The sequence below is a fragment of the Oryctolagus cuniculus genome, chromosome 7, assembly GCF_964237555.1.
Source record: "Oryctolagus cuniculus chromosome 7, mOryCun1.1, whole genome shotgun sequence".
In the NCBI taxonomy this organism is placed as follows: domain Eukaryota; kingdom Metazoa; phylum Chordata; class Mammalia; order Lagomorpha; family Leporidae; genus Oryctolagus; species Oryctolagus cuniculus.
In genome coordinates, this window is record NC_091438.1 from 29,551,903 (window position 1) to 29,577,880 (window position 25,978).

Here is a 25,978-nt window from a genome sequence, read left to right on the forward strand (position 1 = left end):
TTTCTCTCCAAGTGCGAGGTAAAACTAAGCTAGTATAGCTATAACATTTTTAATAATCTTTTGAAATGAATATCATTAACTTGCTTCATTTTAAGTCAAGTTTTTAGAATCTGTACTATCTTTATAAAACACAAATCATTTATAGTATAAACTGGGTTCTTATTTTGTGTGATTTTCATTTATTTAAAGTAATGTAATCATTATTTTCCTTCTAACATAGTGTATTGAGCCACAAAATAATCCTTGTGAGTAAACAAAGTTTTCAGTGCTCAAAATTTTCTTATATTCATGCTGATTCAAGGAAAAAAATCACCACCTTCAATATGCAATATGCATTTCCTAAGAAAGACAGCTTAGCTGTTTCATATAGCTGATGTTTTTCTTATTAACAATATATGACTAACATTACATGTGATTATCTGTTTAACAGGAAATTGCCCGGCATTTACGCCCTGAAACTCTTAGAGCAATATTTGGTAAAACTAAGATCCAGAACGCTGTTCACTGTACTGATCTGCCAGAGGACGGCTTACTAGAGGTAAGATAAAGAAGGGAAAGAAGGGTAAACATCCCACTTATGTTTCATCAATAATCTCAGCAATACTGGTATGCAAGAAACTGCATTATTCTTGGACCTAATGACTTCAGCCTGCAACTTTAAAATGCCAAATTGTGGGATGTTATATGCAACCAGGTTATCTTCAAAGAATTAAGATATTGTTCATGATTGACATATGTTATGGCTTAAAAATAATCTTAAAAGTAAAATCTGTGTTAATTAAATCATCTGAAATTTGTCTTTAAATCGGATGACAATACTATGTCCGTAAGTTTCTAGGTATGGTCATATTCTAATGAAATTAAGAACTCCCATGTGTAGTGTGATAGCATTTAAAGTAGTAATTGTCATTTATTGTCACTTTTTATGTAGCAGGTTCTACCATATGTGCTTTGTTAAATTATTTCTTTTACCTGCCACAGTATCCCCAATAGTATTGTTAGATCTGGTTTTCCAGGAAAATTAAATTGAGACACAGGTTAGGTAACATCCCCAAATCAAACACCTAACAATAGAGTCATATTTTTCTTTTCATTTAGTTAATTAATGTAAGAAGCAATGAGAGAATCTATAAATGAAACATGATCTGAATTGAAGATAAGAAAGATATTTCTAGGTTAAAAGGGTAAAAAAGAAACTAAAGAAAGATTGACATACTTAATCCTGTTTCTCAAATTTTTGGGCATCAGAAGAAATTAAATGAGTTTAAGACAAGTGATGAATTCAAATGATTATAGTATAAATGCAGAAAATGGTTGATGTCTTTGATATATATTTATTTTAGCATTATTTATGCTTTATATGATAAAATTATTAGTCCTTTAAAAAATTTCTGTCTTCGAAGTCATACATGGAAAAACTTTCCCCAAATACTTTGTTTTCATCTTCTTACACTGAAATGTTAAGTCCACCTGGAATTGATTTGACATATGGTCTGAAGTATGGATCTAGGCAGCTGTTAAAACATTTTTATTAAATCTTTCCATCTTTTTACTGTTCTTTTTCACTTATTAAATACTCAAATACACCTGTGTGTGTTTCTGAACTTTCAGCTGTATTCCATTGGTCTGTTCCAGCAAAATATTATTTTTGTTAGTGTATCTTATTTATACTTTACAAAAACGTTCTTTGTATCTTAAATTTATTCTTCCATAGGAACTTTACATAAGTTTTACCATGTTCTCTACTCCACCCTTAAAAGATACATGTGGGACCTTGACTGGCATTACAATATATTTATAAATCAGTCTGGGGATGATATAGCTATAATGGTTACTCTCCAACTCTGTATGTTTGCCTTTCTTTTTGTCTAAGCAGTGGAATAACTGTCTTCATAGGGTGTTGGATATAGCCTATTAAATCTGTTCTCATCAGCTTTTATTTTTGTTACTATGCAAGATGAGATCATTAGCTCCATCAAAATTTTCAGCTATAATCCAAATGTTAATCTACTAAAATCATATCTGAGGCGGCGCCATGGCTCAATAGGCTAATCCTCCACCTGCGGCGCCAGCACACCAGGTTCTAGTCCCGGTTGGGGCGCCAGATTCTGTCCCAGTTGCCCCTCTTCCAGGCCAGCTCTCTGCTGTGGCCCGGGAGTGCAGTGGAGGATGGCCCAAGTGCTTGGGCCCTGCACCCACATGGGAGACCAGGAGAAGCACCTGGCTCCTGGCTTTGGATCAATGTGATGCATCGGCTGCAGTGCTCCGGCTGCTGCGGCCATTGGAGGGTGAACCAACGGCAAAAAGGAAGACCTTTCTCTCTGTCTCTCTCTCTCTCACTGTCCACTCTGCCTGTCAAAATAAAAAATCATATTTGAACTATACACCTTGATGTGATATTTAGACATACTTATGGACTGTAAACATGTAACAAGCTTTATTTTTTAATTACCAAAAGTATCAAGTGTTTAAGTTTTCACATATTTTATAAATATTCTCTTCACCTTCTACTTGTTTTTGACCTATAAGCAAGGTTTGAATGGAGACTTTTTCTCATGCTGAAATGTTATGAATATTAAAAATATTATTCAATATAAGCCTGTCATTTTTCTCACAGAATTCCAAGTAGATTATTACCTCCTGCAGTTTACAAGGTCTTTTACCAAATGATTAAAATCTTTCTGACCTGACTGCACTGGAGATTTCATTTAAAATTAATGGCTGTGTAGGTCAGAAAATTAATCAAAAACCAAAAGTTGGAGCTCCAACAGCCTCCTCTCCTGTGGCTGGTGACTCATACTTGATGTGCCCTTGGATAAGTCACTTTTTTCCCCATGCTTCACTTCTCTTATCCATAAAATGACATAAAGAATGCTGACATAGCCAATGTTGTTTTAGTTAGGGATTAACTTTAGTAGATTATTAGTTGGCTTTAAATAGTAAAATATTGTAAAAATATTTAAAGACCAAAGGAGTTATCTGTTCATAGGTCTCAAAGAGTACAAGCTCCCTGATTAGGGAAGTGCTTGATCCTAAGATGTGATGTTTATTAAAGGATAAGCATTTAGACATAGAGTTCCAATAAAATGTGTTGCCCGCTCCAGGATCCCTTTGAAAGGCAACTATAGTTAGACAAGACACTAGGATTAAAGGCATAAACCAGCATAGTCACAGGCAGCCTATACACATTGTCACCATGTACATGGCAAGAAGAGACGGAGGGGAACATAGGACTCCTCCTTCACCTTGCCCTGATGTGGTAATTGCTGGGTGATGTTTGTGTGTTTCACATGTAGAGCTCCAAAAGCATGGTCTCAATTCATATTTTGTCACCATCTATTATTTCACTTATATATTTTTAGTCAAATAGTTAGAGAGTATGTTTTACTTTGCAGGTATTTTGATAAGATTTCAAAATCAAACAAGACATTTAGCCTGTCCTCACAGAGCTCCCAGTATGATTGAGAAGTCAAAGATCTCAGCATAAATACAGAAATTTGATTTCTTTGGAAACTGTTAATTGTGGCAATCACTCTTTCTAATTATAGGAATAAATGGCAATCAATATTTATAATATGAGACAATTATTTAGCTGAGAATATTTCCTAATACTCTGTTGGTTGTAACTATAAAGATCTTAAATTTAAGTGATTAAAAAAAGAAAACATTGACAGTTAAGTTTTCTGCTTAAGTAGTACTTGTTTTCTACAAATGACAACTTTTTTAAAAAAAAGACTTTTATTTATTTGTTTGTTTGTTTTTTTGTTTGAAAGTCAGTTAGAAAGAGGGAGAGGCAGAGGGAGATCTTCCATCTGCTGGTTCACTCCCAGGATGGTCACAATGGCCAGGATTGGGACTGGACCAAAACCAGGAGCTTTTTCCAGGTCTCCCCTGTGGGTGACAGAGTCCCAAACACTTGGGCCATCTTCAGCTGCTTTTAAGAAGTGGAGTAGCCTAGACAGTAACCCTCACCCATACGGAATACAGGCACTGCAGGCAGCGTCTTTGCCCATTATGCCACAACACAAACCCCAACAAATTACAACGTTTAAAGTAGTAGTGACGAGGTTGTACGTGTGAGTTCATAGTACCTGGCATCCCTCTACTATCGTAGCGTGCCCAGGAGTCAAAATAGCTCTGTGTTCCTGGACAAGTTTCTTTTCTCACTGTGCCTCAGTTTCTTCATTCTGTAAAATAAAAATAGTAAGAGTATCGGGCATATCAGACAGCCCAGAAAATAAGTTCTCAACAAATGATAGTAATGATCTTGTCATTGAAGCACAGTGTCTCTTTGCTCATATATATTTCCACATCAGACCATGAGTTTTCATAGGAAAGAGATTTTTTCTTGCTTCACACATAAAGGCTCTTCAATAGATGGTTTTTTGGGGCCGGCGCTGTGGCTCAGCGGGTTAACGTCCTGGCCAGAGCGCCGGCATCCCATATGGGTGCCAGTTTGAGACCCAGCTGCTCCACTTCCAATCCAGCTCTCTGCTATTGCCTGTGAAAGCAGTAGAAGATGGCCCAAGTCCTCAGGCCCCTGTACCCGCATGGGAGACCTGGAAGAAGCTCCTGGCTCCTGGCTTCGGATCGGCACAGCTCTGGCCGTTGCGGCCAATTAGGGAGTGAACCAGCGGATGGAGGACCTCTCTCTCTCTCTGCCTCTCCTCTCTCTGTGTAACACTGACTTTCAAATAAATAAATAAATCTTTTAAAAAAAAAGATGGTTTTTTGAAGGAAAAGCAGGGTTTGGTTAAACAAATTATGATTCACAGACTTAGTGAAAAAGCATGTAACTTTGCATCTTTAATGATGATAAGGAAGACCCTGTATTAATAGTTTCTAGCTTTCCTTGTACTTCGCCATCCGTCACCTTGGCAGTTTCTAAAATGCTGATGCCCGGACCCACCCATGAGATTCTAAGTAAAAACAAACAAAAAGGCTTCAAACTTCTAGAAAAGTTGCAAATCACACTACGAAAATTTATGCATGAACATTTGCAAGGAAGTTGCCAATATAATGCTCTACAATTCTGAATATTTTAGAGTGTATTTTTAACATAAAGGTAATTTTGTGACATAAACATCCAGATTAGGAAATTAGCATTGATATATTACTACCATCAAATCCTCTGACTGCATACAAGTCTCATAAGTTGTCTCATTAAGATTCTCTTACAGCAAAAGGATCCAGGTCAGAATCATGCATTGCATCTCATTTTTTCCCTAGTCCTTTTCAGTCTAGAGCAGAGCCTCAATTTTAACTTGACTTTCATGGCCTCAGTTTTGAAGATGACAAGCAGAGGTTCTAGTTCAATTGATCCATTTATTTTCTTTGCTTATTGGAACCTTTTTTAGGTGGCTTCCACCCAAGTTTTAACAAGGTCCTAACAAATGTATTTCACTGTGAAGCATCTATAGGACATATATGAGAAGTGATTTGTTTTCTCCCTGTTGTCCAGGAAAATGAATAATGCCTTCTTTATTCGGTGACTCAATCTTGTATATGCTTCCCCTCTGCTCCACTTCAGTGTTAGCCAGCATCTCACCGGTATCACTGGTGATACTTCCAAGGGTCAGTTTCACCTTCTCCTTGCTTTATCTATCCCCAGGCTTCATTGAAAAAAAAATAAAGTCTACATTTCTGCCTCTCACTTTACCTCTATAGTTTGTTCCAAGGACCTTTTTTTTTTTTTTAATTTTAATTTTATTATCTCTAACAGGAACAACCAACACTTTGTATGAACTGAAACTGGAAATCCCAAAGTTCCTGAATGGATTATAGTATAAAATTCAGGAGTGTTTGGACTTTGAATTGTGTATACAAAAATGATAGGTCAGTCATTCACTCAGATTTTTGTATTATTTAAAAATTTAAAATTCTGTACAGGGGCATACCTGTAAATAGTATAACTATGCTGCCCTCATGGAACTTACCTTCTAAGAGACAGTAATTAGAGTCATTATCTGATAGAACAATGAAAATATGGATCTTTCTTCTGCTTTTCTTTTCCAAACATTCTATAACTTGGTCATACCACTTTGGTGATTATAAAATAAAATTTGAGAAACATTTTAAATATTTCATTATATGTTTAAGTAGATCAAAGCAAACTGAATTTGTATATATAATTACTTCTACATAGACTCTTGTTCTGGTACACTCTGGAAAAAACTTAGAGACTCTGGCATTAACTGGAAAGAAACCTGGGTGTAGGGTGACTAAGATGATGAGAAAGGCCCAGATTTCTTGGCCACCATTTAACACAGGCCTCTCACATACTGACCCTGATAATTTATCTTTGGTTTTAGTTTCTATCTTGAAGGAAGAAGACTTGTGATTTTTACAAGTACATTGTCAAAGAGGGAACAACTTGTACAATTCAAGAACAAAACAACGTTCTCTTGGAGATCTAAAAATAGTTTTATAAGGCTGGGCTTTGACTATGGGTGGGAAATGGCAAGAGATGAGTTTGGAAAAGTCGGCAGGGAGCTGTAAAGTCATATTAAGACATCTGAACTTTATCCGGAGGCATTAGGAATTCAAATAAATGTTTTACACAGAGAGTAGCTTAACCATGCCCTGTGTTACAAGATAGCTCTGGCTAAGGAGAATGGATCAAAGGAGAATTGACAAAGGACAGAGGCATAGTCTGCAGGGAGAGAGACCAAGCAAAGAGTATTCAGGAATTCAGGAGAAAATGTGGGCAGCCTCAGTGAATATTGGCGGTAGGGATAGCCAGGAGCTGTGAACTGAAGAGACATTTAGGGGATTCAAACCGATAGCCTGAGAGACTACTGGGCTACCTAGGAGAGCCTATAGAAGTGAATCAGGGGGCCAATGTTGTGGCGTAAAGGATAAAGCCGCCGCCTACAGTGCTGACATCCCATATGGGCACCAGTTCTGGTGCTCCACTTCAAACCAGCTCTCTGCTATGGCCTGGAAAAGCAGTAGAAGATGGCCCAAGTGCTTAGGCCCCTGAACCCATCTGGGAGACCTGGAAGAAGCTCCTGGCTTCAGATCGGCTTAGCTCCAGCCATTGCATCCAACTGGGGAGTGAATCAGCTCATGAAAGACCTCTCTCTCTCTGTCTCTCTGTAACTCTGCCTTCCAAGCAAATAAATAAATCTTAAAAAAAAAAAAAAAAAAAAAAAGTGAATCAGATTAACTCCTGTCCCCTAGTGAAGATGCAATACAGGGACTGTTTTACGTATGATTCACATATCTTAAATTTCTAAAAAAATAGCTTTTTCTTAAGGTTGATGGCAAAACTTAACCTGATCTTACATCAGGCTATGTATTATTTTGATTGAACCTACCTAGTATATTCACACTGCTGCATAATTATTAATGCATTACATGATGAGTGACTTCCCAGATCCCTTGGAATATTATATAAATAACTAAAGTATGAATACCATATTACTATTCTGAGTTCTCTAACATTTGACACTGAGAGTGTTGAAGAAGAGATAGTGGAGAAGGCTTGAAACAGCTGTGGAGTAAGATATGATCACAGAATACAGATTTATGGATGGTATTTAAGATTCAGTTGATTGAGAGATTATGTGTATCATGTATTTTTTTTTTCTGATGAGCAGTTGGAATGAACCAGTGGTGAGATTTCATGTGTGAGTGCAATGGGGAAAGACAAATGAGGTTATTAGCAAGAGTGTTGGAAGTTGGGGCTGGCACTGTAGCATAGCGAGTAAAGCCACCCCCTGCAGTGCCAGCATCCTATATTGGTGCTGGTTCGAGCCCTGGCTGATCCACTTCCAATCCAACTCCCTGCTAATTTGCCCGGGAAAGCAGTAGAAGATGGCCCAAGTCCTTGGGCCCCTGCACCCATGGGAGACTCGGAAGAAACTCCTGGTTCCTGGCTTCATATCATCCCAGCTCTGGCCACTGTAGCCATTTGGGGAGTGAGCCAGCAAATGGAAGATATCTCTCTCTCTCTCTCTCTCTCTCTCCCCCTACTACTTCCCTCTCCCTCCCCCCATTACTGTTTCTTTCAAATAAATAAATCTTAAAAAAAGAGAGAATGGTAAAAGTTATACATAAGGGGTGGGGGTGGGGGGGATGTGATGACAGAAGGTACAAGGAGGGCCGGCGCCGCGGCTCACTAGGCTAATCCTCCGCCTTGCGGCGCCGGCACACCGGGTTCTAGTCCCGGTCCGGGCGCCGGATTCTGTCCCGGTTGCCCCTCTTCCAGGCCAGCTCTCTGCTGTGGCCCGGGAGTGCAGTGGAGGATGGCCCAAATCCTTGGGCCCTGCACCCCATGGGAGACCAGGATAAGTACCTGGCTCCTGCCATTGGATCAGCGCGGTGCGCCGGCCGCGGCGGCCATTGGAGGGTGAACCAACGGCAAAGGAAGACCTTTCTCTCTGTCTCTCTCTCTCTCACTGTCCACTCTGCCTGTCAAAAAAAAAAAAAAAAAGAAGGTACAAGGAAAAAGTAGATGGGCTGAGGAGCTGAAGGCCTTCTGAGATACAGACGGAGCTCCCTCCCTGGAATGACAGAGCTGTGCTCAGGGTCGACTTGTCTAAAATTTTCAGACGTAGAGCTTTGCATGGTGCAGGTAAGCATAGTGTGTGGCCGTGGAAGACACAGTCAGTGTGGCGTAGAGGTAAGTGTTTGTCACTGGAGACAGGCAGGTCCAAAGATTGTGAGGCTGTAATGCTGAGTGACTTTGTAGTCATATAGGATCATGCCTGAGAGGCAGAGTAGAGGACAAAACAGTTCAGCACAAGGGAGATATAAGCCTGAGATATGACAAAAAATTAATAAGGGAGGGTATAGTCAGAGGATGTAAGACTTAAAGGCTCTCATGTGTGGGAGCCAGAAAGTCTTACAGTGGAGTTGGGCAGAAAGAGAGAAACTACTTCTACCCTCCTGACCACAGAGGTGCTTCACGTGAGTCTCCAAAGAGTGGATGTCCTTGGCAGATGTCCTTGTGTCATTTACAGCTAGGAAGCTTAGTGAACAGATTCAAGTTTCAAGGTGGGGTTACTTTCCTGAGGTTCTAGAGAAAGTGGGAGGAACATTTAGAAATTTGAGGAGGGAAGAGGAATCCCAGAGCCATGTGAAAATAGCATGAAAGGAGAAAATAGGTGAACAGAATGACTTCCATATTGGTGGGTAGGAGTTGTACAAATTAATACTTAATTTTCTGATCACTAATAATAGAGACACTCAAAGTTATACCTTTAAAAACCTGAGGGAGGGCATTTCATACAATTAAAAGGCCTTGGGATGCACACATACCATATGGTAGTGCCTGGGTTCCAGCCCCAGCTCTGTTTCAGATTCCAGCATCCTACTAACATTCACCCTAAGAGACAGCTAGTGACTGCTCAAGTGTTTAGGTCTCTGCAACCCACATGGGAGACCCAGACTGAGTTCCAGGCTCCTGATTTTGGCCTGGCTGAGCCTTGCTATTGCAGGCATTTAGGGAGTGAACTAGAAGCTGAAGTCCTCGGGCTCTACCCTAGGCTTGAGATTCTGAAATTCAGGGGAGTGGCTCAGGGACCTGTGTGTTAAGAAGTCCTCAAGGTGATTCCAATGCCTGTGAACTTGGAGTACTACTGACCTAATGCAATAGTTCCCAGTCAGTGAGGCATCAAAATCACCTATAAAGTTTTTAAAACTACATAACCCTTTTGAATCTCTGTCATAGATGATTCTGGTTAAGTAGATGTCAGGGATGGGCTCTCTCTCTCTCTCTCTCTCTCTAATAGGTGATTCAGATGTAGCTAAGTGGGCAAACTAACATTTAGAAAGCACTGTCCTAGTGAGTGAGGCACAGCAGACTTTTTAGAAGAAATTGCCCTCAGTTTGTTTTTCAGGAAAACCAGAACCCCCTGAGAAGGCCAGCAAAGGGATTGCTCTGCTTTCAGGACTGACTAATATTTGGAAACATCAGCAGTCTCTGAAATCTGAAGAGATCTGCAGACTCTCTCAAAGGATTCAGCTGCAACCAGGGGTTTCGAGGGATTTCTAGTCTGACTTGGTTGGACACCTGAGTTTCCTGGGAGAAAGTTTTAAGTATTGAGGCTTCCATAGGCCCACCCAAGAAGCCACTAGTTCCTGGGATTGTGGTGTGGGCACACATAGCCCAGTTCTTCAAATCTGCTGTCACCATGGGTATGTGGCACACAGCTGTGAAAGCCACTGGGCTTTGTCTTTCTCCTTGCTGGTTGTGGAAGGGCCTTGAAGACCTGGGCTAATTACAGAGTTGTGTCTCCAGCCCTTGTCTAGAATACTACAAGCTTTTAGTCAATGTCTGTTGGAAATTCATGGGAGTGGGCATTGTGGCACAGCAGTTAAGACCCCTGTATCGCATATTAAGTGCCATGTCAAGTCCCAGCTACTCTGCTTCCAGTCCAGCTCTCTGTTAATGTGCCTGTGAAGCAGCAGATGATGATCTAAGTACTTGAGACCATGCCCCTCTCAGAACTAAATGGGAGACCTGGATGGAGTTCCAGGCTCCTCTTGGCTTTGGCCTGTCCCAGCTGTAGCTGTTGTGGCCATTTGGGGAGTGAACCAGTGTGGATGGAAGATCTCTCTGTATGTCTGTCCGTGTCTCCCTCTGTCACTCTGCCTCTTAAATTAATATATAAGCTAAGTGTCACATCTCACTCATCCACCTCCCAGTTGTCATAAGCTTCCACTGCTGCCAGCATCTTCTTTGATTGCTGACTGTGTGTTCAGGTAAAACCGGAAAAGTAGCTGATGCTTTGCATATTGTCTTTCTTCTCAAATCTGGTATTTCAAAAGTCTCTGTATTAATCTTAAAAATTCTAAAATTTTAGAAGCATTAGTCCTATTAGTATTTTGTCACCATTAGTTATTTTCTCAGAAAAGGAATCTTGGGCTAAGGAGCAGCTTCACGTTCTTTCTTGTATTCTGTCTTAAGAGGGGCTCATTTTCCTTGCTAGATTATTTCTATTACTTCTGCCCTGCCTAGTCCTCACACTACCTCAGTAATAAATCTCTCTCTAATATTTCTCTCATTTAGCATGCAAACAAGTTTTTTATTCAATATAATAACAGATATCTACTAATAAAATGCTGTAATAATTTATCTTAAGTAGTCATAATGTCTGTTTACTTCATGGAAAGTTCTATAGAAGCTAATAATAGAATAGTCAAGCAGTCATTATGACTCACATTTCTATTCTATAGAGAATTATCAACCCACAGGTCTTTCATATTCTCAAGTATATCCCCCAGCTTTGACTTTTTTAGATTGGCTGACTTCTCAGTCTGGAAAATAAACATCCTAATGATTTAAAGAATTATGTTTAATATGATTTATCCCACTTTTTGTTGGCACTTAAAAAACCATCCACTGTAGACTCAAAGAAATTTAGATTAATTTCTTTTGGAAAGAAAATAATTAATAACTATGGGAAATCTATATAAGATAAATAGAAAATCAATGAACTAAAAGCCACCTTAATGTGATATTTTAGAATCTTCAGGCATTTGGTCTCAGCATTGCCTCTTCTTCCCTACCTATTCCAACAGCAGTGGTTCTCAGGCTGTAGAAGCAGCAGCATCCCCAGAGGGCTTTTTAAAAATGTAGATTTTGGGGCTCCCCTCCAGGGTTTCTGATTCAGCAGATCTGAGTTAGGGCCTGAAAATGTGCATTTCCAAAAGCGCCCAGTTAATGCTGATGCTGTTGATCCAGGGTACCACACATTCAGAACTATTGCCCTAGGCCAAGAGAAGCTGCACACTTCCACACTTTTGAGTCAGGTTATTCTCCTGGTTAATGGTTCTCAGATTTGGGATTTCACAGGCCTGGAGCATTCCCAAAAACAAACCAAGCAGTAAACAACAATAGCAAAATTACATTAGGAATAGACGCAATGATCAACTTAAAAAATGTATCAAATGAGAAAATTAGAAGCCATTCTTTCTTACAATAGCCATCATTTTGCTTTAAAAAACATTTTATCATTAACAATATTTAATTGTAGTACAATGGACTGTTTCTTCAGTTGGATACATTCAGATTTACACAAAACTCACTTTACTGCTATGGCTTGACAGGAACACAGTGATAGAGGCAGTCTGCCGAAGATATAGGAGAAAACAGTTGAGTTTTCTTTAGATAGTTTAAAACAACAATATAATACACTTAAAGTTTCTCTGCTTTTTATTTTCACCAAAAATATTCCCCCATTCCCAGGGTCAACCACTCCTGCCAACCCTTAGTTCACCACTGCTTTATTGTCCTTATTTCTCCCACCTTGCCAGAAAGCAATGAAATGTCACCCTAGACCAACACCATCTGCATTTTTCATGGTTCATAGGTCAGAGAGGAATATAAATATTTAAAAGTTCTTTAGTCCCAAGAATGGTAATTTTATCCATGTTAAATAAAAGAGTACAAGTTGATAAAAAAATAAAGAACAAAATCCTTTCTAATTATTTGGAAAGATAGCCTTCTTTACCATGCATAGCACCTAGGCTCAAATATGTCCTTGGAAGTTCTAAACAATATTAATTTAATCATGACCAATTGACAAACATAGTATGTTATTTTTCCAATCAAAATGAAAAACCAGATGCTGTTTCCATAACATTAAATCCTTCAGCATAAAATGGAAAATTAAACATTAACTTTAGGGAACAGGTGTCCAGCTTAAGAGTTAAGAAACCCTCATGCTACATTGGGGTGCCTACATTGGTTCCCCAGCTCTGGCTCTAGACTCCAACTTTCTTCTAGTGCAGACCCTGGAAGGCAGTGGTGATGGCTCAGGTAATTGGGTTCCTGCCACCTACATGGGAACCTCAAATGAGTCCCTGGCTTTTGGCTCTGGTGCTGGCACAACCTCAGCCATTGTGAACATTTAAGGAGTAAACCAGCAAATGGAACCTCACTGTCTCACCCTCTCTCTCAAATAATCTTTTTTTTCTTTTGTTAAAGATTTATTTCTTCTTTACTAAATAATCTGTTTCTTCTTTCTTCTGTGTGTTGTTTTCATCTTTAACTTTCATCTCTGCCAACTCTCTTTTTATTTATTTGAATGACAGAGAGACAGAGAGAAATCTTCCATGCTCTGGTTCACTTCCCCAAATGTCTGCAGCAGCCAGAGCTGAGCCAGACTGCAGCCAGGAACCCAAAACTCAATTCAGGTGTTACAGGTAGTGGGGGTTGGCAGAGTACTTCAGCCATCATGCACTGTCTCCCAGATTGCATATTAGCAGGAAGCTGGGTCAGAAGTGAAGCCAGAACTCAAACCCAGGCATTCCAATATGGGATGCAGATGCCTTTCCACTGTACCAAAAGCCCTTCCCAGATTTTCCTGATATTTGGTAATTCTTAAATATTTGCTTACACTTAAAAGTGAAAAGCTGATTTAAAACTCTTAGCACTTGGGTTATGCTTGTAAATTACGATTTTAGAATATGGTAAAAATGGACCACAAGTATACTTGATTGAGACATTTCTTGAGGAAATCAAAAGATTATTTATTTTTACTAGAGTTGATCATATGTCCCAGAGAAGAGTTTGCCAATGTTCCACTAAGAAGATAACTGCTAAGGGAAGAGTGAGGGTTGATGGTGGACAGTTAATGTCTTTTTATAAATGGTCATTTATTATTTATTTCATTTGAAACGTAGGAAGAAGACAAAGAGACAGAGACAGAAAGACTAAAAAAAAAAGATTTATTTATTTTATTTATTTATTTGAAAGTTACAGAGAAAGGGGGAGAGATAGAGATCTTTCATCCACTGGTTCACTCTGCAAATGGCCACAATGACCAGGGCTGGGCCATGCCAAAGCCGGGAGCTTCCTCTGGGTCTCCAATGAGTATCCAAATAGACTAGCTTGCTCTGAAGCGCTAAAATTTGTTTTTCTTAGTTATCTTCTTATAGAACATGAAAATATTTGTTATGGGCTTAAATGTTTTACACTGAAATGAAGGTCATCACAAATCGAGAAGGGACTTTAAGTCGTGAAGTAGAAAGAGGTTAAAAGACTGACTTATGCCACAATTCTGTAACCTAAATTGGGTTATAGTATATGATAGCCAAGTGTAACCTTCTAGCAATAGAAAGATATGTATAAGTAAAATATTAACCTCCATGAGTTAAATATTATTTAAAACTAACAAATAAATATGCTCACTAGTGCTCTTATTCCTAATAATCCTGAAGTTGAAAGAATTTCCAAGGTAGCTTTAGTTCAGAGTCTGTTGTGCATATGGACATCCTGAAAGAACAACCAAGAAAAGCTACCAAGCACAGCACATGTATGGCTGCATAGCTTTGATCGACCAATCAAGTAAGGGAGACAACATGTTCTTTTAAAACTGAAATATGGGTGTCTCTTCACCTGACACATTGATATTGCATGCATATTACCACTGCTAGTCCAGTGCCTGCAGTTTTCTGACCCTGAAAAAGTGAGGAGGAAGGTGAAACCATGCACTCCCTGCCCTTTGCTCTCTGCAGTTTGACCCTGAACTCTTGTCTTTGGTCTGCACACTGCTTCATGTTTTAGCCAGTGACTAAGCATTTTCTGAGGTAATAAGTAACTCTCAGATGACTGATTAAAAGTCCTTCGAGAAGACTTAGAAAGGAGCTTAAAACATTGTAGATTTAGTCAAATTCATCTTCTTTTTCATTCATGAAATATTACTGTTACTCTCACTTTGGTGTCAGAATAAAAGTTGTTGAATGTACTAATTTTCTTTATCCATTGGACACTCATGGGCATTTCTGTTTTAATAATTTAAAAAAGCCAGAAGAGTGAGATAGTAGAAGGAAAATATTAGACCTATTTTTTAAGATTTTATTCATTTATTTGAGAGGTAGAATTACAGGGTTGGGGGGAGACAGAGAGAAAGATTTTCCATATGCTGGTTCATTCCCCAAATGACCAAAACAGCCAGAGCTGGGTCGATCTGAAGCCAGGATCCAGGAGCTCCTTCAGGGTCTCCCCCGTGGGTGTAGGGGCCCAAGCTGTTGGGCCACCTTCCACTGCTTTCCCAGGCCATTAACTGAGAGCTGGGTCAGAAGAAGAGCAGCCAAGGACAGGAACCAGCGCCCACATGGGAAGCCAGTGCTGCAGGCAGAGACTAAGCCTTCTATGCCACAGGGCCAGCCCCTAGACCCATGTTTTTAAGAACAAATGTGTTGAGAAGGGTTTGCATATTATATAAAATCTTTAAAAAATATTGAAAGGAGTTTAGTCTTCCAATATCAAATACTCTCACCACCATGTAGATATTAATGATCTGTAAGCAGTTTTCTGTGAATGATTGGGAACAAAATTCTAACAGTTGCTATTTTCTGCTCTTCTTCAACCCCTACATTCACTTTAGCCACAAAGATAGCAACTAGACAACATCCTGAAAGTATCTTAACCACAGCAAAGTTGCACCTTCTTTTCTTTCTTCAAATATAGATGAAATCCAAATTAGTGTTGTCATTATTTTAAAACCCTCTACTGGACAAATGTTGGAAACTTGATAGAGTCATATCTGTGGCCAAGTTTAAAAGGTAGCTCTACTGTGAAATGAATTGTACCAGTGCCTTCATCTGCTCAGTACTCTTTCATGTATGGTGGCAATATTGACTAGTGTGTAGGGAGTCCTTACCATGTGTCAATCACTGTTCTAAGTATTTTAGATGCATGAACATATGTCACTCTTATAAGAACCCAATGAAGTAAAATATGATTATCCTGTTTATGGGTAAATGACTGAAATGCAGAGGAGGTAAGCAACTTTCCTAGTCTTTCAGCAAGAATATAGAAGAATAAAGACTTGAGCCCAGGGATTCTGGGTGTAGAATTTATATGGCCTAACCTCATTCCATTTCTATATAATCTGGAACACAGTGATTTCTTTGAAGTTCATAGCAGAATGGTGGCAGGAATAGAAGAATTCAGTGTGGGGGAAGACATTACAGGAGATTGACCTCCCTTATAAATAGTTAGACTGATTGGGTATTCACATATGTTTCATCCTTATTAATGTATATTTTTATTCACAAATATGTGCCCCTCAGTTTTAAATGAAAAATATTCATATAAAACCATCCCTCAAAATTTTCTCAAATATCAGGCTGCCACATTGTCAGCAACTAGAGGCCTTTGATGTCTTGAAAGGAATGAGGGAAGGTTGGGGCCGCTTACATCACAAAGGATTATTCTGATTTCACTGCACTTCTGCATAACAGGAACACAGTCAATATTTGTAGAATAAATGACTGCATAATTAATGATAATGTGTCATGTGACTAATAAATCACAAGTACACTTTTCCCTTTGTTCCCAGTGTTCCTATACATACTCCTGTAAAAACATTTGGCACAGTATGAAATAACTATCTGTTTCTGTGTTGTTTTCCCTGCACCATGAGCTCCTTGAGGGCAGGGTATATGTCTTATCTTTATTTTGCAAGAATGTAGCATCTGATTATTAATAACTTGATTGAATATTAATAAGTAGTTGTGAAAGGAAAGGAAAGAATAGGCTGTGAGGCAGACTTAGAGCTGGTGTCTCTGTGTGCCTATTTTACGTTTAGTAAAACATCATTGGATTTAATCACTTCTGACTTTTGAAATATATTTGAAGATGATATTTCTTGATTTTGAACCTGCTCCCATGATTTAGCACCTGGGAAGAGGCCACTGGAAATTAAACAATATATGCACTATTGTCTATTCCCTAGATACACCAACCAATTTTTTATATATAATCATGGCATCTCTAAAAAGCTAGGCTACACTCTCCACATCTATGATTATTGATAACCAAGTTCATTTTCCCTTAATTTTTACAGAATGCTTCTGTGAACAGCTTTAATTTCCATCTAATTTCCTACAGCATCCAAATTTCTATCTCACAGTGTAGATGCAGGCTAGGAAGTCTGCCCTGCAAATTATGGCTGCTTCCTTGAAAAACCACAGATTCACTTATTATTTTAGGCAAATGTTCAGTACAGGGTCCCCACCACCACATCCCTCACCCCTACTGCCACAGCCAAGAATATTAAATCCTCCATCTTTTTACTTCCTAAGCCCCTTTGTCCCCATACCTCCCATCCTTTCATATTTTACCACATTTTACTGTTTTTGTTTCTAGGGTTTTAAAATTACATTTTCTACATAATTCCATTTGTTTATTTTTACACTTAGGTCAACATATATGGTAACTTTCACATTTTTTTGTAAGCACAGTGTTGTCTGATGGTTTCTAATCTGTTTTACTACCCATCATTTTATATGCAGAACACAGTCTACTCCCTCAGGGATGTTCTCATCAGCACAGGGCCTGTGTGTCGGCAGGCCCTGGAATGAGGCTATGTATGGATTCTCAGCAGGCATTTTAAAAAATTGTTCTTCTCTGAGAGCTTTTGAAAATGCTTCCTGCCCCTGCCCACACCCTACCTCCCATCTGCTGCCTTTGACAACAACTGAATCTGATGTGAGAGAACAGTGACAGAGTAAGTGAAAATGAGTATGTGAATTAGCCATCTCAGTGGACTCTACTCAACCACACTGTAAAAGTCCATTGTGCGTTATGCTTATAGTCCGTTGTGTAACAAATGGTAATCCTTCTACTGGCATATACTGGCCTCCTTTGGTATCAATCTTAGAATTACAAATAACTTAATCTGCTGGGTAAATGGATAACACCACAAGTTTAAAACAGCAAAAATGATTTCTTTGCTTGGAATATCAGTGTACATAACTTTCCGTGCAAAGTTCTGCTCTTTGCTGGTTACCCATTAACTTTTTGGTTACTATACAATCACCATCTGAGAGCTAAGATCTCCTGCTTACTATTCACAAGACAGAGAGAATTGTAAAACATTATACAGCAATAGCACAGGGCCTAGCTTTGAACCATACTGTCAGATCATCATAATAGTACATTTCCTGAGTATTGCCCTCAAATTCCTTCAATAAATAACCCATGGTTCTGTTAGTTGTATATGACTTTTCTATCATAAAACCTCCTGCTGACATGGATACCTTCGGCTAGGGAATTTTTTAGTCATAAAATAACTTTGTTTTGTGTTCTATTCTTTTAACAGATTTTGTTGATAATTACACTTGCATTTATTTGATGTATTTATATTCCAGTCTGTCTTCTCATTTGAGGGATATTGTCTATGTAGTCTCATAATTATTCTACCATTTTTAATTTTGGTTCTTCTTGGGTTTACTTATGTTTACTGAAGACCTGTTTGTGCCGTTCACTGTTCTAGGCAATGGTGGTGAATGAGACACAACTCTAATCTGAAAGAACTTAATATTCTTTGGGAAAGACTGTCTTTGAAATAACTAATGTTGATTCCAGGAAGTATATGTTAAGAGGCTGATCCTCACGGGGTGTCATGGGAGCCCCTTTGAAATTACCTATTCTCAGCATGAGCATCAGGTGAGGTTCCTAGAAGATACGAGAACTGCTCCAGATATTGGAGAATAGATTTTTTTAAAAATTGAGTGGCATTCCAGACAGGGGAAGTGGTATGCATGCTGGGAAACTACGTTAGAATTTAAAATAACATTAGAGAATTACAAATGAACATGGAAAGGTAGCTAAGGCTCAAGTCATATGATTTTCATGCCATATTTAGGAGTTTGAAATTTATTTTTTTAATCCAGGAACTAACTCCCTGAAATTGTTTGAAAAATATTGTGAGTATATTTATTTCCTTGGGAAGAAAAGATATATGGCTTTTCATTAGATCTCAGAGTGGTCTACAATCCAACAATTGTTAAGAATATTTGCAGTGAAAAGTTTTAAGTGAACGACCATACTCTTCACTAATTAGAATGAAGTAAAGCATTATCATATCCATATTTCATATCACAAGAAATTTGTTGGACAAAACTGTATCAGTTCAACCACATAAAGTTCCCTTAGCAAAGCAAAGCCATACATTTACTCATTGAACATTTCACTGGACCCTTACTATACACCAACACTGAAGTAGGCACTGAGGGGTCTGTAGTAAAGACACATCCCTGTTCAGAGCTCATGGTCTAATGAGAAAGACAGATATGAATCAGATGACCACAAAAAATTAGTGTTGTGGCCGGCGCCGCGGCTCACTAGGCTAATCCTCCGCCTTGCGGCGCCGGCACCCAGGGTTCTAGTCCCGGTCGGGGCACCAGATTCTGTCCTGGTTGCCCCTCTTCCAGGCCAGCTCTCTGCTGTGGCCAGGGAGTGCAGTGGAGGATGGCCCAAGTCCTTGGGCCCTGCACCCCATGGGAGACCAGGATAAGTACCTGGCTCCTGCCATCGGATCAGCGTGTTGCGCCGGCCGCGGCGGCCATTGGAGGGTGAACCAACGGCAAAAAGGAACACCTTTCTCTATGTCTCTCTCTCACTGTCCACTCTGCCTGTCCAAAAAAAAAAAAAAAAAAAAAATTAGTGTTGTGTAGTGAATGATAGGATGAGACCTAATGGGGAACCTTGTGTAGATGTGGCATTAGAAGAGGGTTAGATGAACAAATGCATTTGAACTGAGACCTGAAGCAATGAGTGTCAGCAGGGGCAGAAGGCAGAGACCCTCGGCAGAGAAGACAGCATAGTCTAAAGCCCTGTTGCCACATGGTACTTAGTGTATTTTGGGAAAAGCTGAGCGCCGCTGCTCTAAGCTCGGACTTCCCCACGAAGGAGATGAAAAATTGAACCTCTGAGATCTGGGGGCAGCAGCTCCAATCCTGAACTGCTTCCTGTGTTGGCTTGTGCAGTGGGCCATAAAAGAATTATCTTTTTCTGGTTTTGCCTTGAAGGGGCAAAGGTTGAGAAGCCCTGAGCCTCTTTTCTGTACTAATATTTCATTGATTCTAGGTTCTGGGGACATCAAATTCTAGTCCAACCTCCTTGTTTCTTCCTTTGTGAGAGTATGGTCCAAAGAAACAAAGTAGCTCACCTGAAATCACACAGCTCAGTGTAGAGCCCTACTCTCATAACCAGGGATCCTGTTTTTCTCTTGTATTCCATTCTCTCTCTGTATCCTTTATAACTGGTGTGGTTGGTTATTACTGTAATCAACAAGATTGCAGGTGCTTCTTTTTCTTTTGTTATGAACAAAAGTTCATTTCAGTTTTTTGATGAGCGATAAAAATAAACTGCTCTGTTATCAAGTATCTTTTTACTAAAACTTGAAGCTTCAAAACTGAGAACAAGACTTCTTTATCTTATTCTGACTGAGCTAGAAATACTGCAAGACTGGCACTTCTCTTCAGTCCGAAGTCTATAAGCACGTAGAAGTTATGAGTAGAAAGAGAAGTTAACCAAGCTTTGAATAACTTCTACTTCATTTGAACTTGAGTGTTTGAAGGTAAGTCAAAAATTTAAAGTAGAATTTGAATCTTACTTCCCTTACACCTCATTAAAAACCTAAAGTGTGCAGGAAGTACAAGAATTTAATAATTTTGGGCACAAGCTTTGGAGTCAGGTCATCTTAGTTCAAAACACCAGCTTCTGTACCTACCAACTTTGTGACTTAGGAAAAATTATCTTTCTCACACTCCTTTTCCATAATTTGCAGAATAGAAATAGTGGTATTTCACATTACGGATTAAATGAGAAAATCTATATAAAGGACAATAGTTTAGTACAGAAGGCAGAAACCCCTCTAGATATTTCAAGAAGAAAGAGATTGATTAATACCGAGCGAATCAGTAGAAGGGTGGGGATGCTGCAAGCACTCACATTGCTGTAACTAAGATCCAGATAGGCAGCCACCTATGCTGATAGAACTGGCTCTCACAGCCGTGGAGCTGATGAAAAGACACTGGAGGCTGAGTCCAGCAACTGCAAACTTTCAGCACCTCTCTGACTTGCTTGCCAGCAGTTACAGCCGCAGTTAAATGGCCATTCGGAGGCCGGTGTTGCAGCAGAGTGGGTTAAGCCACAGCCTGCAATGCCTGCCCCCGTATATGCACGCTGCTTCCAGTCCCCAACAACAACTCCACTTCCTATCCAATTGCCTGTTGATATGCCTGGGGAAGCAGAAGAGGATGGCCCAAGTGCTTGAGCCCCTGAACCCACATGGAAGAGCTAAAAATCGCTCCTGACTTCTGGCTTCACCCTGGCCCACCCCCAGCCGTTGTGGCCATTTGGAGAATGAATCATGAAAAATCTATGTCTCTCTCTCTCTCTCTCTTTCTGACTTGGCCCCTTTCAAATAAATGAATAAATCTTAAAAGAAGGAAGGAAGAAAACAGCCTTCTCTTCCAAATTTCACATGAATGTGTCTAATTGGTAGAACCTAATTTGTAACAAGATGCCCTAGCTGCAAAGGAATCTGGGAAATATACTTTATTGCTTTCTCTCTGTCAGCTGGAAGGAGAATGAAATGGAAGTCAAGTCTAAGTATCTGCTACAAAGATATACCCTGGGATCTGACACATGGTCAATGCCCAGTAAATGACAATTATAGTTGTTTTGCTTCTGTTATTGGTAGTGAGAGTACATCAAGTCCTTAATGTCAACACATAATTTACTTTTATTAACCTCCAGAGGTTGATTCTATTCTTTTCTTAGGGATTCATTAAGGATGCAATTAAATCTAAATCTTCAACTATGTTATGAACCCATTATCACAACATCCTCCCCTATCAAAATAAGTAATGACACAAATTTCTGTGCATTCTCTGAGTCAACTAATACAATCACTGACTTAAAATAACAGACTAAATTCAGTTCACTGCTTTGTAATGGTATATACCTTGCAACACTCAAATACAAACAGCTAGTTGATTTATTAAGTATCTAGACATAGGATAAATCTTCTTTCCTACTTAATGTTATAATAATTTTAAAGTTATTACTTTCTAAATGCTAAGGAAGTGTTAGGTTTGGGGATTTCAGTGCTCAAAGATGTGCAGAGACAATGGATTAAAGCAGAAAATGACTTTTATTGTAGAAAGGACAGCACAGAAAGAATTAGGAATAGGATTGTAGGCAGCCCAGGGAGTAGACAGAGAAGCTGAGAGTGTACAGGCCCCCAGGCAGTGGGTGGCCGTCTATTTACTTTGTTTTTTGGGAGGGGTCCTGTTGCAGAAGGGCCAGTTGGTCCCTCTATTACAATGTCTCCTCTCAGTAGTTTGGAATGTCCAGGTGAGGAGCTTTCCCATGCAAATAGACATTCCACAACTTTTAGATTATCTGTACCCAATGTTATCAGGTTTGGGGGTTTTAGGCCTCAGTGGCCCAGCAGGTCTAATTAGGTCTCTGTGTTCCAGTAAGTTCTCATGGGAAGCAGTAATTGGATTAGTTTTCTCTGCTTCTCACTACCATTATTTTTATTTTTTGCCTTGTCTATTTTTTTCTACCTATTTCCTTCAATCTTTGATATGCCTTTGGTCCCCAAAATTCCTAATAACAAGACTTTTTTTTAATATCCATTTTAGGATGAACAAAATAGTAGGTCAATTAAAGAGTTCCCTGGTTTTGCTGATGCAAGAATTCCTTCTTGTTAATGCCCTATTTCAGCAATGGATTCTTAGATTGAACCCTACTTTTGTTTAAGAAAAGAAAGATCCAACCAGAAATTACTTATTAGAGTAAGTTACTAGTTCTACAATTAACTGAATATATCTAGAAAGGTAGTACAAATTTGACTTGTCGCAAAAGTTTCTTGAAATCCATATATAGTTTTTTTCACAATACTTATTTTTTTAAAAAGATTTATTTTATGTATTTGAAAGGTAGAGTTACAGAGAGAGAGGGAAAGATAGAGAGATATTCTTCCATCTGCTGGTTCACTGCCCAAATGGCTACAATGGCCAGGGCTGGGCCAAGCCGAAGCCAAGAGCCAGGAGCTACTAACCACTCTCCCACCTGGGTGGCAGAGACCCAAGGATTTTGGCCATCTTCTGCTGCTTTCCCAGGCACATTAGCAGAGAGCTGAATTGGAAGTGGAGCAGCCAGGACCAGCATCCACATGGGATGCTAGTCTTGCAGGTGGCAGCTTAACCTTTAAGCCATAGTGCCAGCCCTATATTCAATACTTATTTTCTTCTTTTTTTTTTAAAGAATTATTTTATTTAAAAGACAGAGTTTGAAAAACAGAGGAGTTACAGAGAGAAGTAGAGCCAGAGAGAGAGAGGTCTTCCATTCCGCTGGTTCATTCCCCAGATGATCACAACGGCCAGAACTGAGCTGATCCGAAGTCAGGAGCCAGGAGCTTCTTCCAGGTCTCGCTCACAGGTGCAGGGGCCCAAGGACTTGGGCCATCTTCTACTGCTTTCCCAGGCCATAGCAGAGAGCTGGATCAGAAGCGGAGCAGCCGGGACTGGTGTCCCTATGGGGTGCCGGCGCTGCAGGCTGGGGCTTTAACCCACTACACCACAGCGCTGCCCCACAATACTTATTTTCTAAGAACTTTTCGAATACCCTTCCAAGGAGAGTTCTGTGCAGTGAACTGCTATATTATTGAAGCATGATCTGATTTAGAGTTAAATGAAAACAAGCTTTTCTTTGCTAGTCTCTCACACTATAGCTGAGCAGTAAATTTCTGGAATACCTCAGGATTAGAACTTTGATAATATTTAATGGCATAATGATGGGAGCCATCATAGATTATAGAAATTATCTTCATTGTTTAATGGCTACACCACAAAATATCACTCAGTGTTGAAAACAGCATTATAAATTCAGTTAGTACAACAATGTTTTTAAAATTATTTTTTGTTTCTTTGAGAGACAGAAGACTGAGAGAGAGGAAGACAGACCAACAGCTCCCATCTTCAGGCTCATTTCCCAAATACCTGCATCAGCCAGGGCAGGGTGGAGCTGGAATGCAATGTAGATCTGCTATGTGGGTGGCAGTGCCTCCAGGGTCCGCATTGGCAGGAAGCTGGAGTCAGAAGCTGGAGCTGGGACTTGAACCCAGGCACTCCCGTGTGGGACACTGTCATCTTAACTGCTAGGCTATAAATGCCTTCCTGCTCCGGAGGTCAACAATATTGCTAACTAAGCCTAATGTTAGAAAAATTTCATTTTGAATCCTTAACTTTCAATAGTCGTCCAAACAAGGACATCTTTTTTTTAAGGGAGGATATAAATAATAGATTTATAACCTATAGGAAGTCATATAATAAATATTTTTCCATCTAAATTGACACATAAGGATTTCCCCTAGTTCTTTGAAAATGATAACAAGTCAAGTGATAAGTATTTGTATAGTTAGAGATTTTATAACCAATTTGCCTTCTAGTTAGATGAACATGTTAGTCTTCCTCATTCCCGCGCTTGATGTTTTAGCCAGGCAGAAACCGTCACTGGGGCCGGCATTATGGCATAGTAAATTAAGCTTTGCCTGCAGTGTTGGCATTCCATATGGACACCAGTTCACGTCCCAGCTGCTCCTCTTCCAATCCAGCTCTCTGCTATGGCCTGGAAAAGCAGTGGAAGATGGCCCAAGGCTTGGGCCTCTGCCACTTACGTAGGAGACCTGGAAGAAGCTCCAGGCTCCTCACTTTGGCCATTTGAGAAGTGAACCACTGAGTGGAAAATGACTCTCTCTCCTCTCTCTCTCTCTCTGTCTCTCTGTAACTCTGCCTCTCAAATAAGTAAATAAAATCTTGGCCGGCGCCATGGCTCAATAGGCTAATCCTCCGCCTTGTGGCACCGGCACACCGGGTTATAGTTCCGGTCGGGGCACCAGATTCTGTCCCTGTTGCCCCTCTTCCAGGCCAGCTCTCTGCTGTGGCCCGGGAGTGCAATGGAGGATGGCCCAAGTGCTTGGGCCCTGCACCCCATGGGAGACCAGGAGAAGCACCTGGCTCCTGCCATCGGATCAGTGCGATGCACCGGCTGCAGCGCGCTGGCCATGGCAGCCATTGGAGGGTGAACCAACGGCAAAAGAAGACCTTTCTCTCTGTCTCGCTCTCTCACTGTCCACTCTGCCTGTCAAAAATAAAGAAATAAATAAATAGATAAATAAATAAATGAAAAATAAAATCTTTAAAAAAAAGAAGCTGTCATTATTGGGCATACTTTTCTTAATATGCTCAAAGACAAGATACAGGTTGCCGAATTTAAAAATAATTCTTCACATTTAAATCAGTAAGTCTAGAAAAAAAATTAACAGGGAATAACTTGTACTAGTAGATAACAATATTTTTTATTTATTATTTTGAGTATTAATTTCCAAATTAAAGGCACGGTAGAGTTCCACATTGTTACTGAAGGACTCAAAAAATTCCCTCCACTATTAACTACAAATAAGAAAACAGAGGTTCATTCAAATTTAAATAACATGGGTTAGCAGTTCTCCTAGGATTTTATGAGTATGATAGTCATCAGGGGTAATTTGAAAAAGTTCATATTTGATCTCAGCTTTAGACTTTTAGTTCATAATAGCACTACATTTTAAACCAGATATAAATTTCTATATCACCTTTTTTTAAAGACATATTTATTTATTTGAAAGGCAGAGTTACAGAGAGGCAGAGGCAGAGAGAGACAGAGAGAAAAGTCTTCCATTCATTGGTTCACTTCCCAGATAGCTGCAATGGACAGAGCTGGACCTATCTAAAGCTCGGAGCCAGGAGCTTCTTCCAGGTCTCCACAGGGTGCAGGTGCCTAAGAACTTGGGCCTTCTTCTACTGCTTTCCCAGGCCATAGCAGAGAGATGAATCCGAAGTAGAGCAGCTGGGATTTGAACTAGCACCCATATGGGATGCCGACACTGCAGGCAGTGACTTTAGCTGCTATGCCACAGTGCTGCTCATCTGTGTCATCTTAAGGACTTCAATCTTAAAAGGAAGTAGAAGAGGTTACGTTAAAATTCTAAGATTTTTATGGCTTCGTTTTGTTTATTTAAAAAGCTGTATTCTTTTACTTTCCCATAATTTATATTATAGTTGCTATTTAATGCCCCTCATTCACAAAATGAGATTATTTTAAAATTCTATACATCAAAAATTCAGTAAGAGCTTGCTTGCCTTAGTGCCCAGATAATTTGGTCACTGGAATAAGGTC

General features: G+C 39.6%; 1 protein-coding gene across 4 annotated transcripts in view; it reads left to right on the forward strand.

Moving 5' to 3' along the window:
• Positions 1-25,978, forward strand: part of NME7 (NME/NM23 family member 7) — a 257,565-nt gene that overhangs the window by 198,387 nt on the left and 33,200 nt on the right. For 3 of the 4 annotated variants that reach the window (XM_008264107.4, XM_002715560.5, XM_070077377.1), the window contains exon 11: positions 431-538. In XM_008264107.4, coding sequence (XP_008262329.1) covers positions 431-538 — 108 coding nt within the window. Of the gene's footprint in view, positions 1-430; positions 539-5,722; positions 5,836-25,978 lie in introns of all 4 variants that reach the window. The other variant, XR_007923829.2, reaches the window with a different exon arrangement.